At 44.9% G+C, this 15,926-nt stretch overlaps 1 protein-coding gene across 1 annotated transcript; it reads left to right on the forward strand.

The window, feature by feature from the left end:
* Nucleotides 1–2,211: 2,211 nt before the first annotated feature.
* rev1 (REV1 DNA directed polymerase) lies at nucleotides 2,212–15,648 on the forward strand. Its single transcript, XM_080498758.1, has 22 exons — nucleotides 2,212–2,502; nucleotides 5,018–5,093; nucleotides 6,381–6,513; nucleotides 7,989–8,157; nucleotides 8,257–8,688; nucleotides 8,800–9,650; nucleotides 10,104–10,202; nucleotides 10,316–10,432; nucleotides 10,522–10,648; nucleotides 10,727–10,855; nucleotides 10,943–11,097; nucleotides 11,166–11,285; nucleotides 11,386–11,606; nucleotides 11,715–11,887; nucleotides 11,982–12,211; nucleotides 12,306–12,490; nucleotides 12,597–12,848; nucleotides 13,647–13,746; nucleotides 13,969–14,174; nucleotides 14,253–14,403; nucleotides 15,316–15,418; nucleotides 15,509–15,648. The coding sequence occupies exons 2-22, from the start codon at nucleotides 5,028–5,030 to the stop codon at nucleotides 15,618–15,620; spliced, it is 4,131 nt and encodes a 1,376-aa protein (XP_080354884.1). The 5' UTR covers nucleotides 2,212–2,502; nucleotides 5,018–5,027; the 3' UTR covers nucleotides 15,621–15,648.
* The last annotated feature ends 278 nt before the right edge of the window (nucleotides 15,649–15,926 follow it).

Here is a 15,926-nt window from a genome sequence, read left to right on the forward strand (position 1 = left end):
GAAAGAGCAATGTCTGTGAACGAAAGTATGCCCCCGCAACATGAGTAATACAAGAACACAGACACGCACGCGCACGCACACACACACACACACACACACACACAGAGGCAGCCGTGTGAGTTACTATGTGAGGCTCATTAGTCTGTGCAGTTGTGTATCTCTCTGTCTCTCTCTCTCTCTCTCTCTCTCTCTGACGCACTCACACATCACTGTCTCTTGCACTCTCCATCATTGCAGCCGCTTCCTGCTGCACCAACACAGATGTCACGCATGAAGCATCAGCATCCACAGTCTGGTACCATAGCAACTGAGATCAACCAATGGGGGACTCTTCGGGACATGACGAGCCTTGGGTCAATAGCATTCTGGCCTCAGTGCCATTCTGTGGCCTGGTGCAAACAGACAAGATGTTTATTCTTATTTTTATTTTCTGCTCTACTTTTTTATTTTTGGTAGGTTGTTGAAACAGTGTCATTTTTATTCCACATGAATCGCCTTCTGCTATAATCTGAGAATATGAATAGGCCATGTGAGCAAATCATTATGATGTGTCCTGTAAATGTCTGATGCTGAGTTTGTTCCACGTGTCTATTATATGCGATATTGTTAGTATTTCGGACCACCACGTTCAGGTCCGGACCGTGACGCGCCTGGCTCGTTCGTGATGCACGCGCCTCTGCGTCACGGCCGCTGCGCGACGGAACCGGGCCATCTGAGGACAACCGAGCCTGGCGCCAGACAGTACACACACACACACACACACACACACACACACACACACACACACACACACACACACACACACACACACACACACACACACACACACGCCCACGATGCACTCAAGTCCCCCAGATTAAACACAACCATTGTCAGAGGGGGAAAAAAAACAACGAGACAATCAAACAGCTTCTCGCGTGTCTCAGCTTAAACAAGGTGAACAGGTTAAAACTGTACTCAGCTTCCAAGAACTGCTACAGTCCACCGGGGTGACATGTACTCAGCTGTCCGCATCGTGGCAGTATTAGATACACAACTTGGGGCTGAAGAGAAGAAGCCGGGAACGAGAAGGATCAAGCTCACAAACACAGACAAGAGAAAACCGGAGGTATGGCTTGGTGTGAGTTTAAAAATAAATCGCTCGCAAAAATACAATAATAGCTTGAAGGGAATCCCCGTCCTATCTCATGGAACTACCAAAGTGGTTGAAAAATGCACCAAGAAAATACAATCATACATTTTCTCGTCTGACCCTGTACTTTTATTGTGCATCTGGCCGGCCAAGCAGGAGCATGGAGGTGAAGTATCACAGAGAGGTATATCACTAAATCCTGTTCAGGGTCGCGGGGCACTGGAGCCAATCACAGTTTGCTATTGGGCGAGGACAGAATACACCCTGGACAGGTCACCATCAGTCCATCACAGGACAAACACACAGAGACAGACAACTACACACACTCACAATTACACTTATGGGCCATTTGGGGTGAATTTAGGACAAGTTCTGGTTTGTTAAACTGAGAACAAGTTCAAAGGGGGCTGAGGCTTTGCCCTCATTGCCCGAAACTGTCTACCAGACAAGCCTCTTCGCTGCCTTCATAAAACACACCTAAAAAAATGCACCTGGTGTCTTTGGCCTTTGTGTCTTTGTGAGAACATTTGACTCTACACGGTTCCACTCATGTTTTCATGTATTTTATGCTACCCTTGTTATATCCTTTTACTTGTTTTAACTCTTGTTTTATTTGCATTTCTGTAGCTTTGAGTTATCATATAATGTATGAATTGTGCACTTTGAAATGTCTTTTTTTTTTTAATACATTTTATCTATTATTTTGTAAAGCACTGTGGTAATTTAAAGTGCTGAATAAATAACATTTCTTACTTGCTGTTAATACAATTTGCAGTGAAAGGTGTGTTTATCCCGGGGGTCTTCAGATGGTTTAGAAATACCCCTGAGTTGAATAAAAACACTACATTTGAAATATGAAACTGTAATTCATTTTAGAAGAATCAAATAATCAAAGTATTGTATGATGACCTAGAATTGGGCGAATGACTCATCGAGTTATGTAATTCAGCAGATCACGTTTCCACAACTTGGTTTTATTTTGAAAGTGTGCCGCCGGATGTGTGGTTCGTGTCTTTCCGCGATTTGACGCTCAAGCGAGAGAGAAGAGAAGAGAAAGCAAAGAGAGGGGGGGAGGCGGCTGAAATGGAGAGCGAAGAGACCGCGAGGGTGAAGCTGAATGCTGGAGAGACATGGCAGAATCGAGAGGCTGTGTGTTGACGGACAGGAGTGACCAGGTGGACCCGGAGCAGCGGCGGTCTGGAGGATCTTCACCTCTCTCTCTCTCTCGCGCTCTTTCTCTCGTCTTACCTCGTTTAACCTAATCAGTGCGCGCGCACACACACACACACACACATACGCACACGCACGCACCGCCTGAGCCGAGCAGGAGCTGCAAAGGGGAAATCTCGGGCTTAACGTCGGGACCAAAGGTAATGTATATGACAGACTAAAAACAAGTGACTTCTCTCCGCTTGTTTACAGACGCGACCAACGCCGCGTGAAGCTCCACGTTCAGACAGCCCCGCTCATTGTTTGTCTGCTCGGGTTTTTCCTCTCTCCTCTTCCAGTATTGTTGACGAGAGCTGCTGGGGAAACAGTCACTTCCAGCGCTCAGTGTGTGTGTGTGTGTGTGTGTGTGTGCGTGTGTGTGCGTGTGTGTGTGTGTGTTCGCCTGAGATGACCCGCGGTGGCCGAGCTTCCGCGACGCGCGGAGACACGAAGCACCGCAGAGGTCTTCCCCCCCATAAAGGGCTAACTGTTAGCTAGCCGGGGCTGAAGAGCCACATGGGGCTGCCTTACCCGCTGTTACCCGCTTTTACCTGGTGCCTTACCGCTCGGCGCTACCCCTCGGTGTTACCCGGTGTCACCCCTCGGTGTTACCCGGGGTCACCCCTCTGTGCCCCCCCCCCCCCCCCCCCCCCTCCCCGACAGGGAGTCTGTCCGGACATGGTGTTGGCCTGCATTGGTAGGAAGCTGATATATACTGGTGTATATTGGTCAGATGTCAGTCTATATTGGTATGAAATGGATATATACCGATCTGTACTGGTCTATATTGGTCTACAGTATATTGGTATGGCGTTGGTCTGAAAGTAGTCTATACTGGGCTGAAACTTGTCTATACTGGCATGTAGTGGGTTGAAGCTAGTCTATACTGGTCTGAAGCTAGTCTATACTGGGCTGAAATTAGTCTATACTGGCATGTAGTGGGTTGAAGCTAGTCTATGCTGGTCTGAAGCTAGTCTATACTGGGCTGAAACTAGTCTATACTGGCATGTAGTGGGTTGAAGCTAGTCTATACTGGGCTGAAACTTGCCTATACTGGCATGTAGTGGGTTGAAGCTGGTCTATACTAGGCTGAAACTAGTCTATACTGGCATGTAGTGGGTTGAAGCTAGTCTATACTGGGCTGAAACTAGTCTATACTGGGCTGAAACTAGTCTATACTGGGCTGAAACTTGCCTATACTGGCATGTAGTGGGTTGAAGCTGGTCTATGCTAGGCTGAAACTAGTCTATACTGGCATGTAGTGGGTTGAAGCTAGTCTATACTGGGCTGAAACTTGCCTATACTGGCATGTAGTGGGTTGAAGCTAGTCTATACTAGGCTGAAACTAGTCTATACTGGGCTGAAACTAGTCTATACTGGCATGTAGTTGTTTGAAGCTAGTCTATACTGGTGTGAAGCTGGTTTGTACGGGTTCGGTGCTTGTCTATGCTTTTGTGTAAATAGTCAGTTTTGGACTGAAGCTGGTTGAACCTGGTCTATACTGGTCTGGTGCTGGTTCATGCTGCATGGTGGTGCCAAGATTTGTGGCTATTCCAAAAACACAGATTAGACCTTGTTAGGTTGGGTTTAGCTGGTACATGAGCAGCGTCAGGTCGGCATCGACCAGTATAAACCACTATCAGAGCACTTCAGAAAAGTAAAGAGTAGCAAGAAAGTGATGTATCCTATGCCTTTTAAGTTTTTTTTCAGTGGGAGCATCTTTTGTAATGAGTAAAATGGAATATAAAATATTCACAACTTTGAGGAGTCTAATCCAGTGTTGAGTCATGATGAGTTGAAAGCTGTTTTTATTTGCGGCGTGATTGAACCAAAGCTGAAGAATAAACAAAAAGCTAATGGATGAATGACTTGGTAAAGATTGCACTGTCAATTTTTGTAGTAATTCAACCAGATGGACTCAATCTAAATACAAGAGCACAGAATAATCTGTCCTGAAATGTTATCATGATAAATGAAAATCAAATCTTGCAAAACCAGTAGTTTCCATGATACATGTCAAATACTGCTTTCAAGTTGGAAAGTTATTACTTTTGTCCCATATTATATATATATATATACACACACACACACACATATATAAGGAGCAGAGTTTTAACAGCACATTACTGGCAAAGAGACTCAAATCAATATTATGAACGTTGTGTCGATAAAAGTACATTGTAATTATGTTTATGCTTTGAAAAATTGACAGCATGCACTTTGAAAAGTATTGTATTTTCTACGTGCATTTTTTTCATAGGCTGCTACCATCAGAGGAGTTATAATTGTATGTTTACCCCAATACATGAGACTTTTAATCTTTTTTTGAGGTAATAAGTGTGCAGGTAAATATGTACATTCATTGACTGTTAAATGAAATCCAACATGCTGCATTTTAAAAAAAGTACATGTAGCATTCAACTGACTTTTTGTTCATCCTAGTATTGTTAAAATATTTATTTATTTATTTTAAATAAGTACACGGAAAATTAGATTATATGGAATGTGTTGGGGAGAGTAATATTTTGATTGTCACATTAGTCAAAGAAAAATAAGCTACAACCTTTTTATAAATCCCCAACGAATTAGAACGAGCACAACCCATTAGTTGTGGCGTGATTAGAATTTGGATTCGTGTGTGTGTGTGTCGCTGAGCTATGTCTCCTCTGTTTCCAGGTAGCTCAGTATGAGTCGAGATGGGTGGATGAAGAAGAGAGCCAATGCCAGCGGAGACAATGGTTGGTCTGAGAGGGTGAGTGTTGCTCATGTCGTCCTGGGAACTGTAAGCAGGGGCAAAGATGCACAGAGTGACATTAAGACAGTTAAATGATAGCATCCAGTTTTGTGCACAAGGCCATATTACTGGGAATACGTAAGAGTTCAGTACTTTCTCATAACGGCAAAGTAATAAAAGTAGATCGATGGCAATGTTAAGTGAGGCTCTTAGTGTTCCATGTCCCAAGAATGGTAGTTGACTCCCGGTACACAAAGTAAACAAACATGATGTTACTTGATAGAAAAGTAATTTTTTGATATGTTGTTTGATGTCTTTTTTTTTTCTTTTCTTTTTTTAAATCGTTGAATTTATTCAAAGTTTTCCCTCCAGACCATTTCAGCACTGCATCACATTTCACATAAGTCATGTAAATTCACCCACAAAGTGATGTGCACAATGGACATCAGGCCCAGGAGGGAGGATTCCTGTTGGGTCCTTGTTGTGCATGCACCAGAGATCATTGACTTTATTGGCTAAGAACTATGAAATGTTGATTTATTTCTGTTCTTGCTTGTAGTGTAAAAGGGTTTGAATACAACGATTGTGAACATCTGTGGTGGTTCTCTTTGGAGACCGCTCCTATTATCTCTTGGAAAGTCTGCAGACTCTCGATCCGGTCTCATGATTCGCCAAACCATTCCAGTGAAGCCGAACACCCGACTGACGTGCCAACTCTCGGGAACATATAAAACAACACAATTTACAACATGTCCTATTATGGTCCTGGTTGTCGTATACAAAGCCCGGGGCTCCCCTCTGAGCTCCGGCTCTCAAACCAGAGAAATGTGAGGAACTACTGCTGTAAAAATACAAAACGCTAAATTAATACAGATTTTCTTCTCTCATACAATGATTATTAAAGCCATCATTTGGCAATTGTGTTCCTGTGATGAAACAAGGATATCTAAACATGACATAATCGTGGTAATGCTTGACTTCTTGGAGCATCCTTATCTCAATGACATAGCGGGTGCATTCGCTTTGCAAGAGTGAATCCAAGATTGGCATTTGATAGGGTGCTAATATTTGTACACAGAATGATCCCATTGTTTTTGAAATGTGCAACTTGTTATTCATGCATATTAATTATATGAAGGAAAATGAATAACGTTTAGGGTCCCCTGGCACTTGACTTTGTAATACGATACTTATCAGACTACGGCTCAGGTCTCAAACAAATACACTTTTTCTTTTTTGTTTCTTTTTCTTTTCGTTTTTATGCCCGTTAACAGTTTTTAATCATCGGTCTTTGTTTGTATGCAGGGTGGCTACATGGCTGCCAAGATGTCGAAGCTGGATGAGCAGTTTAAACTGGATGCCCCCCGAGAGAAGCACAGAGATGGATCTTATTCCAACATGTTCAGTGGCGTGGCCATTTACGTCAATGGATACACAGGTAGCACTGTGCATATAACACTTGTGTGACATGGTGTGGTGAGTTGGGTTCGTGTTCCGCCTTCAGTCACTCTTTCAGACTGAAGAAGAAAGCAAAGAGGTGCAGGATGGAAATGTTCTCCAGTAATGTCCGAGAGCAGGGGTCGGCAACCTTTAATGCTCAAAGAGCCAGTTGGTCCCGTCTCCCACTGAACACAACACCCAGAGAGCCACACATGCCTACATTGTCACTCACAATATCACTGTGATATTATGGTGAGTAATGTCAAAGAAGCTCACAAGAGAAAAAGCTCATACGTTTCAACAGACGTGCACATCAGTCTTTTATTTTGACACTCCCACAGGCAGACCATGCCAGGAGGACACTACACACAAAACCTTCTTCACTGCTGGTTGACAACTTACAACAAATAAACTAAACTACATGAACTAGGCAACAAAAACACAACACAGTTATTACCAACACTACAAACCTAATATAACCCCCAATAATTACATTTAAAACACGACAAACAGAAACTCCCATAATGCATTGCAGCTATCAGCTCCTTTATTGCTACACATTATTAAAATGGAAGATATATGTGGGAGATCTGGGATTGTTAGAACCATGAGTGTGAGTGGTGTGGCTTTCAATGTCCTTTAGTTGTGTGATTCACTATAATTGGCCGTCACTCTCAACAAGTCTGCAATGAACCTCCAGGAATTGTCGGTACTTCACAGTGCAGCGGTTTTCCTGTCAAAGATACAGGAAGCTCCCAGCTTCAGATACCAGTTGAGCCGTGGAGCTCGGAGCTGCGGGTCCGGCTGTCATGACCTGCAGCCGCAGTTCTACGTTCTTCGTGCCATTATTGTTACGCAATGACGTTGCATCGCTGCGTCGTTCACGACCCGCCTATATTTGACCCCACTCTTTGTAGCGGGACTGCGCAACGCAATTGGCTCTGGGTGCACTTTGCCTTACCTGCCATACCACCCCGCTCCGGGATGATGCAGTGGGACAGAGGCTCAAGGAGCCGCAGTGGAGGGACGAAAGTTGCCGGCCCCTGTTCTAGAGGAACAACAAGTATTCTGCAATTCTGCTGTTTGCTTTCAGCAGCTGAAGGAGTGATTCGACCTCGACTTATTACTAGAAAACCCTTTTCATGCCATGCATTGTGTACATATTGATTGTAATTTACAGATTGTACCAGCAACACAAAGATCTTCCCAAAGTGTGAAGCAAAGTATGTATGGAAAAAAATGATCTCAAACTAGAGTCTGAATGCTGTTGGATTTAACCTCAGTTATCCTTAAATATATAATTATTTAGAAAACAAAGTTCCATTGATGTGTCACACTATTTGATGTGTATCAACTGATATAATTGTAATTCTACCCCAGGTGTTCATACATGCCTTTCTTTCAGCAGGTGATTTTGGATATCACTGGGCTTGAGGGGGTTTTTTTCTTACAGTTTTCAATGTTTCTTTTCAGACCCTAGTGCAGACGAGCTGCGCAGACTGATGATGCTGCACGGTGGTCAGTTCCATGTGTACTACTCGTGCTCCAAGACCACTCACATCATTGCCAATAACCTGCCCAACAACAAAATTCAGGAGCTCAAAGGGGAAAAGGTCATTAGGCCAGAGTGGATCACTGACAGGTGTGTTTAGTGGTCAGTGATTATTTCCATATTCACCATCATCTTGTGCAAGTATTCCTTCAAAAAAAAAAAAAAATCCTCCCTTCTTTTTCTAAACAGTGTCAAGGCCGGGCGTCTCCTTCCTTACCTCCAGTACCAGCTGTATGCTAAACAAAAGGGCCCGCTCTTCACTGGCCTGACTCTGCGGCAAACCTCGGACGTCGCGGGACCGAGCCTTCAGCCAAGCGTCCATCAGAAACTTCATCTGCCGTCGCGCAGCATTCAGCCGTGGAGCCATGAGCAGTCCACCACCAGCTGCCAGAACAACTCCACCCCTGTCCCCAGCCACAGTCGACCTCAGTCAATCCAGCACAGCGCCGCTGCAGCGCGCTTTATTAATCCCCAAACAAGTCATTCAGCAAACAGCCACCTCATTACTGATCCCAGGCACAGAAGCCCTTTACAACCCCACCCTCTGTCCAACCCCAGCTACACAAAGCCCCCACACAAGTCTTCACATCCTGCATCGTCACAGGAAGTGGACTTTAAATTGTGAGTGATGTTTTGTTTTTTTTTCCCTTCAGTTTATTATTGAAGCATTTTAAATGTAATGTTCCATATGACTTCTATTCAAATGAAATATTTTTTCTCTTCTCATCGCAGAAATGGATTATTGCAGACCTCCTTGGATATTAAGAGCCATTCAAAAATGAATGAAATGCAAGAGTGCGGCAAAGAAGATGCTTGTCGTTCGAGAGCTTCAAAGGCTATGAAGCCAGCAGCTCCTTTGACCAATGGACACACTCACCTTGTAAATGGTGCCTTAAAACCAGAGGACCGGTCCGCCGTGAGAGAGAAGCCCTCTGTTGACAGAGACCTGCACAAAGGCAAAGTCAAAAGTTCACAGGATAAACCTCAGAGTCCTCCAATACAGCTTCAGAATCAGATTGACCCGTACGAGTTTCCCCACAGTCCTCAAAAGCAATCAGACACGTCCTCTGCTTCTTTGGAGCCATCTGGCTCGCAAGCCGCCGATGAGCCGAAAGCCCCACCGTCCTCCTGCCACGACGCTTCAAAAGCCTCCGACACCCACCTCCTGTCCAAAAACCCTCAGCCACTCCTTCAGGTCGACTCGACTTCTGAGAAGAGTCTTCTCTCCACCGCACCGCTCCCAAGTTGTCCCGTTCGACTGAACGGCAGTCACCATAAAGCCTCTGCATCCGACCCCGACTTCCTCACAACCAACCACGTAGCCAAACCTGATCCTCACACTGACAGATCGCCATCGTCTTTGCTGTCATCCAAGTCTTCGCCACAGCTGCTCGAGCAGACGGGCAGTCTGATATCGGAGTTCTACTCTCACTCACGTTTGCACCAAATCTCCACATGGAGGACCGGCTTCTCCGAGTACGTCAATGAACTGAACAGCAAACGGAAAGGAGCAGGCAGCACATGCTTCCCTGGGAGAGACAAGTTGAGGAAATCTCTGGCTCACCGATCTGCAGACAGTCATGGTAGGAAAGACTTTGACTAAACGATACAGCCACAGGTGACGTTGAACATTGTCTGTTTTCTCAATCCCAGCCCTCAATCGTCAACGACGGATGCATAAATCCAACAAAGAAATATTTCAGAAGGAATTTGCTCAATTGACTGCAACAAATGCAAATGAGGACAGGGCTTTGGGAGATTGAACTGTATATTGTGCACCGAGAGGTCATTTTCAGAATACTGCTGAAAATCTTTAAAAATGCCAACCTAAAAAAAAAAAAAAAAAGAAATTATTCAAATGAGTTTGGCAACTCTGATCAACATATTGCCGATCAAGTTGTGTTGTAGATTATGTCGCGCAATTACTCTTCCATTCGGCGAGTTAGAGAAGGGCATTAGGCAAAAATATGATAGCTGTTTGTGGCTTTTTATGATTTGCTAAACTCCTCCTAATGTGACATGGTGGTTCTTGGCAGGTACATCCGCTCCAGTCAGTATGAAGTCGTGTATTCTCCATGTGGACATGGACTGTTTTTTTGCATCTGTGGGGATCAGAAATCGACCAGAGCTTAAAGGTAAGGCGCCCTTGGAAACGTGTTTCCCTCTCCATGTAACACAAAAGCACTAATGACTTGTAAAGTCCTCAAAAATGAACTGTGCTCCTGGTCGAATACGTGGTTTCCTGCAGGGAAGCCCGTCGCTGTGACCAGTAGCCGTGGACAGGCCAGAGTGCCCGTGAGACCCGGTGCCAACCCTCAAGTGGAGCTGCAGTACTACCAGAGGAAATACACCCATCCTCAACCTGGTGAGATGATCATATTCACCTACTGTACACCATACAGTCTCACTTGAGTGCAACTCAATGAAGCTTTTCTGCCTAAATGCACCGGTTAGAGAGGGCCGAGGACGAGCTCCACACAACTCCCTCCCAGGAGAGTCCGGACGCCCATACCAACGGGCTAGACCAGGACGGTTCTTCTCTCTCTATGGCAGAGATTGCATCCTGCAGTTATGAAGCGAGGCAAGACATGACCACAACGATTAATTTACGATTAACTTACGCAAACAGGAGTTTAAATGTATACTCTTCCCTTGGCAGGCAGGCGGGTGTGAGGAACGGGATGTTTTTCGGCAAAGCAAAGCAGTTGTGCCCCTCATTGCAGTCTGTTCCGTACGACTTTGAGGCCTACAAAGAGGTGGCGCTAAGCATGTATGAGACTCTGGCCGGGTAAGAGCAACAAGAGAGTCTATCCTTAACCCCCCCCCCCCCCAGTTACCTGCAAAATAACACTTTTCTGATGCTTTCTCTGTGCAGGTACACCCATGACATTGAGGCTCTGAGCTGTGATGAAGTGTTGATAGATGGCGCCACTCTGCTCGCTGAGGTCGGCGGCAGCCCGGCAGATTTGGCCAGCGAAATCCGAGCTGACGTCAAGGAGAAAACGGGATGCTGCGCTTCAGTGGGCATGGGTACGTTTGCGTACGCATCATAAAGTGTCACCTCATCCTGCTTCAGCTTATTAAATGGGTCTGTCTAGGTTCCAACATCCTTCTGGCTCGTCTGGCGACCCGCAAGGCCAAGCCAAACGGACAGTACTTACTCAAGTCTGAGGAAGTGGATGATTTTATCAGGGACTTGCCAGTGACCAGTTTACCGGGTAGGTGTCTAGCACCACCTGCTGGCTATGACCAGCCATTTGTACAATTTACTGCCAAGCAAAGAATTTAGAATGAATTGGTTTGTTTTCTTTTTTCTAGGTGTTGGTCCTGTTATGGGTCGGAAGCTGGCTGCTATGGGCGTGAGGTCATGTGTCGACCTCCAGCAAGTGTCCCTGTCTCACTTACAGAAGAAGTTTGGACCACGCACTGGACAAACCCTGTTCCGCTTCTGCAGAGGTCTGGACGACCGACCAGTCCGCTACGAGAAGGGAAGGAAATCGGTCTCAGCAGAGATGAACTACAACATTCGCTTCACCAAGGTTGGTGGTTCCCTTACGTCCTCTCGGTGGCCTGTTCTGTTCCGTCTCACCTGCCCTTCCCTCCCATCTGTAATCATATTCTGAGCTTGTCAAGCTTCCATTCGACAGGTTGATGAGGCAGAATGCTTCCTCAAGAACTTGTCCGTGGAGGTGCAGAAACGTTTGCAAGAGGCAGGGCTGCGTGGGCGCAGAGTTAGCCTCAAAGTTATGATCCGCAAGGCCGGAGCGCCACTGGAACCGGCTAAATATGGTGGACACGGCATCTGCGACAACCTTGCCAGGTGAGAAAGAGACCACATGTCCAATGATACCCGTATAGCCCCCCCTCTGTATTGTTTCTTTGATTACACCTCTTCATCTCTCGCTTCCTCTCAGGACCGTGATGCTCGCTCAGTCTACAGACAGCGGTCACCTGATTGCTGCTGCCGTCATCAAGCTTTTCCACGCCATGAAGTTGCAGGTGCAAGATCTGAGGGGAGTTGGCATCCAGGTTCAGTGTCTTGAGGGAACTCACTCAGCCCCACAGGACTCTAAGAACCATCGGAACCGCTCCATCAAGCAGATGTTTTATGGTCAAGGGTCGAAGGACAAATGTATTATCAGAGGTTTGTTTTACCTTTTTTCTTGGGCTTTTTAAAAAAAAAATTTTAGTTTCTCTCTCGTCTGTAAAATGGACTAATTCTTAGGTCATACTTACAGATGTTGAAGACGCATATCAGGAAAATATTTCCTCAACAAATGCCCCGCCAGCTTGCAACTCTCCACACATCCGGTCCCCTGCTGATCCCATCCCAGGACCCAGCAAGCAGCCGGCGTGCAGGCCAACTCCCAAAAGTTCCCGGAAGCGTCTCAACCTAAATATTGAAGTCCCCTCCCCCTCACAGGTAGGAATTTAAAAGCCGGTCGAAATAAACCTGCCCCGTACCTCCATAATCTTAATTATCTAATCATTTATAATTGTTTGTTTTTGTTTTTTTTTTTCCATTAAAGGTGGATCGATCTGTGCTGGATGCTTTGCCTTCAGACCTGAGAGAACAAGTGGAGCAGTCATGGATGAAACGAGAAGGGAGACTGAATAACTGCCACTCGCCGGCTCCCAACTCTCGCCCAGCCTCCCCTCCTCGCTCTCCTCTCTCATCCATACCGGCACTCTACACTCCACCCATGGGAACATTGGTCCTACAGATCCCAAACGAGCTGGACACTGCAGGAGTATTACTGGAACTACCCAACTTCTCCCAGGTGGGGATGAAACTACGCTTTCTTTCTTTCTTTTTCATAAATCTGTTCCTGACAGGAGGGCTTTTGGGAAAATCACTTTATGGGAGTCTGGGGGAACAGTGGTTGTTGCCCTGGTGCCTTTAAATCCTCGTGCCTGTAGCCATAAGTTACAAAGGATCATCAAACCAGCACTGCTCCTTTTGTATTTGGGATTCATGAAGATGTAAACAAACCAAAAGCTGTCAGAGAAACTTGGAATGTTTTCAATATTAGGAGTTTGTGTCTGAACGCCACTGCCAGCAAAAGTCAAACGTGTGGATTATAATCTGTTGACACTGAAAAGCGGCATCTGAAAGACTACAATCAACATTCTTTCATCTTTTTACTGCGTTAACTAGTTCAGGGACGCCACTTCATCTCCGTCACCCGTCATTCTCAACATGTTCAGACACTCATTTTACACCTGACACCTTAAACACACTGTTTAAACACTGACTTAGAGAAAACTTACACATGCACAGAGAGCCCAACAGCCTCAGGAGGCAGTCTCCCTGCATACAGTGACTGCTGCGTCACTGTATGACCTCAAGGTATTCAAAACCTAAATGTAATTTATGGCGCTGCAAGAACTGCACTGCAAATAATTTTTGGTGGGAAACTTCACACGGAAACAACACAAACCCTCTGGGTTTATTTCCTGCCATTAATGCAAGAAAAGTACAGGTTGGTAAAGAATTGACTGCACATGATCTAGTATTGAAAACCTCTCAATGCAATGTAAGGGATTAGATGTTGAGCTTCTCTGCTCTCTGATTGCAGGTTGATCCAGACGTGTTTGCTGCCCTTCCCAAAGAGCTGCAGGAGGAACTGAAGTCAGCATATAGTCGCGTTACGAACATCCAACCTCAGGCGAAAATTAGTAAGTCAACAAGTGAGTTACATTGAAAGCAGTGATTGACACTGTATTTGAAAAAAATTACAAATGAAAAACATTTCTCTTAACCCGCGAAACCGATGTTTTATGAATGTTTGGGAATTGTCTTGAGGTCTCGGTCACAGGGCAGAGACGTTCAGAATCCAGTCAGGACTATAAATGTACACGTCTGTACTTGAATTGTCCGACCTTGTGCCTTGTCTGCAGCGGAGCAGAGAAACCCCCTGCTGTATCTCAAACAGTCTGCAGCTGGAGTCGGCGTTGGTCGGGTCAAGCGGCGCTACAAGAGGAAGAATGCCATCAGTCCCATAAAGAAAGGGGCGTCGCCCCCGAAGAGACGGCTCACGACTAAGAGCCCGGCCAAAACCCTCCCGCTTCCCCTCAAATCACTGGAGACCGTAAACTCAGTCAAGGCAAGTCCACGCCGTAAGTTCATCACCGGTGGCACTTTGGACCTCAACTAATCTCTCTACCCATCCCCTTCTGTCCAGACCAAAAACGATCCATCCACATCGGATTCCAACCAGAACATCCCAGAGCCCGTAACCAACCTGAGCCTTCGGCCTTCTCCAGCGTTGGCAGGAGCGTGCAGCCTGACCGACATCAAGACACTCCTACGAGAGTGGGTCACCACGATGACAGGTGGTCCTTGTCATGTCATGAACACATAAACAAGCAGCGGTGCAAGTCATGAATTGGAAATCCTCACAGAGATGTAATTTTATAGCATTTTTGGGTACTCGTAGTGTTCGAAGTATTCTTTAAAAAAAATTTTAGCCACGTAGTCTAAGAAGTTACTTTTGAAGTCATGAGCTGCCACTGATTTTGCCCACAATTTGAATTAACACTTCAATATCCACCATGAGGGGGAAAAAAACCCCATCTTTATTCTTATGGAAAGAATCAAAACTTAAAAAACAAAAAGGTTAATATGACATGCATAAAGTGAAACGGGCTGTTTGCCGTTTACAGCTATCAAGAACTATCAAGAAAATGTCAGGAAGCACACCTTATATGCTTGGTGAAGGAAAGACATTTTCCATTCATTTGAAATAAAATGTACCGAGTCGAGCGTTTCTCTGCGGTTTAAATCTGCATTTCTAGTTGTAGAAAGTTCAGACTTTAAACAGAAAATTACTTATCTGTATCTATATCTACAGTTGTGCACTGAATAATGAATGCCCCATCGTCATATTTTATACTTTGTTGTGAAGATATTTAAGTTAAGCTAAAAGGGCACATTAAAATGAGTGACTTTGCAATTCATTGCGGATTAAAAGTACTTTTACCTATTTATTTATTTTTTTTGACACAAGTAAAGATGGACACTTAAAACAAAGAATTATTACAATACAAAGACAATTTCTCCTCTGGAAATTGATGGCAGACTGTTTAGAAGTAAAACACAGCGGGCAGTTTGCTGTATTCGATCTCCAGCAGCACGTTAAAGATGAGCAGAGAGGTTTTCATTTCACCTCAGGCTTATCAAGATGCACAAAATTGCATCTTTCCAATCTTGTTTTTTTTTTTTTTTTGCTTCTTTCTTCCTGTTAGACCCCATGGAGGAGGACATCCTGCAGGTGGTGAAATACTGCACAGAGCTGATTGAGGATAAAGATCTGGAGAAGCTGGATTTGATTATAAAATATATGAAAAGGTCTAGAATTGGTCATCCTCCCTTTCTTTTTTTCGTTGTTGTTGTTGTTCTTTATTGTTTCTTCATGCCCTGCTGGTGTCTCCTCTGCAGGATCATGCAGCAGTCGGTGGAGTCTGTGTGGAGCATGGCGTTTGACTTCATCTTGGACAATGTGCAGGTGATCGTGCAGCAGGCCTACGGTAGCACTCTGAAGATAGCATGAACATGGAAGGAAGCACCGTTTCTTATGGTGCGTGGGGTTTTTTTTTTTTTTTTTTTTTTGCTACTTTCGGAAAACAAATCATGACACTAAAGTGACATTTTTTTTCCTTTGTTCTCGTTTGTGCCAACGCTACACCAATCAGGCAGTGTATTCTGTCACCTCCTGAAGGAGACGCTCGAATAACGACAGTTTTGAGAGAGAGCCGTAACAGTATTTGAATAAATTGTGTACAGTACATCATTTTCTATGCTATTGTTGTTTTTGGTTTTTTTTAAATCTGCTGGCCAAAATTGAAAACAGGAATAA

The sequence above is a fragment of the Blennius ocellaris genome (assembly GCF_963422515.1).
Source record: "Blennius ocellaris genome assembly, chromosome: 6".
In the NCBI taxonomy this organism is placed as follows: Eukaryota; Metazoa; Chordata; class Actinopteri; order Blenniiformes; family Blenniidae; genus Blennius; species Blennius ocellaris.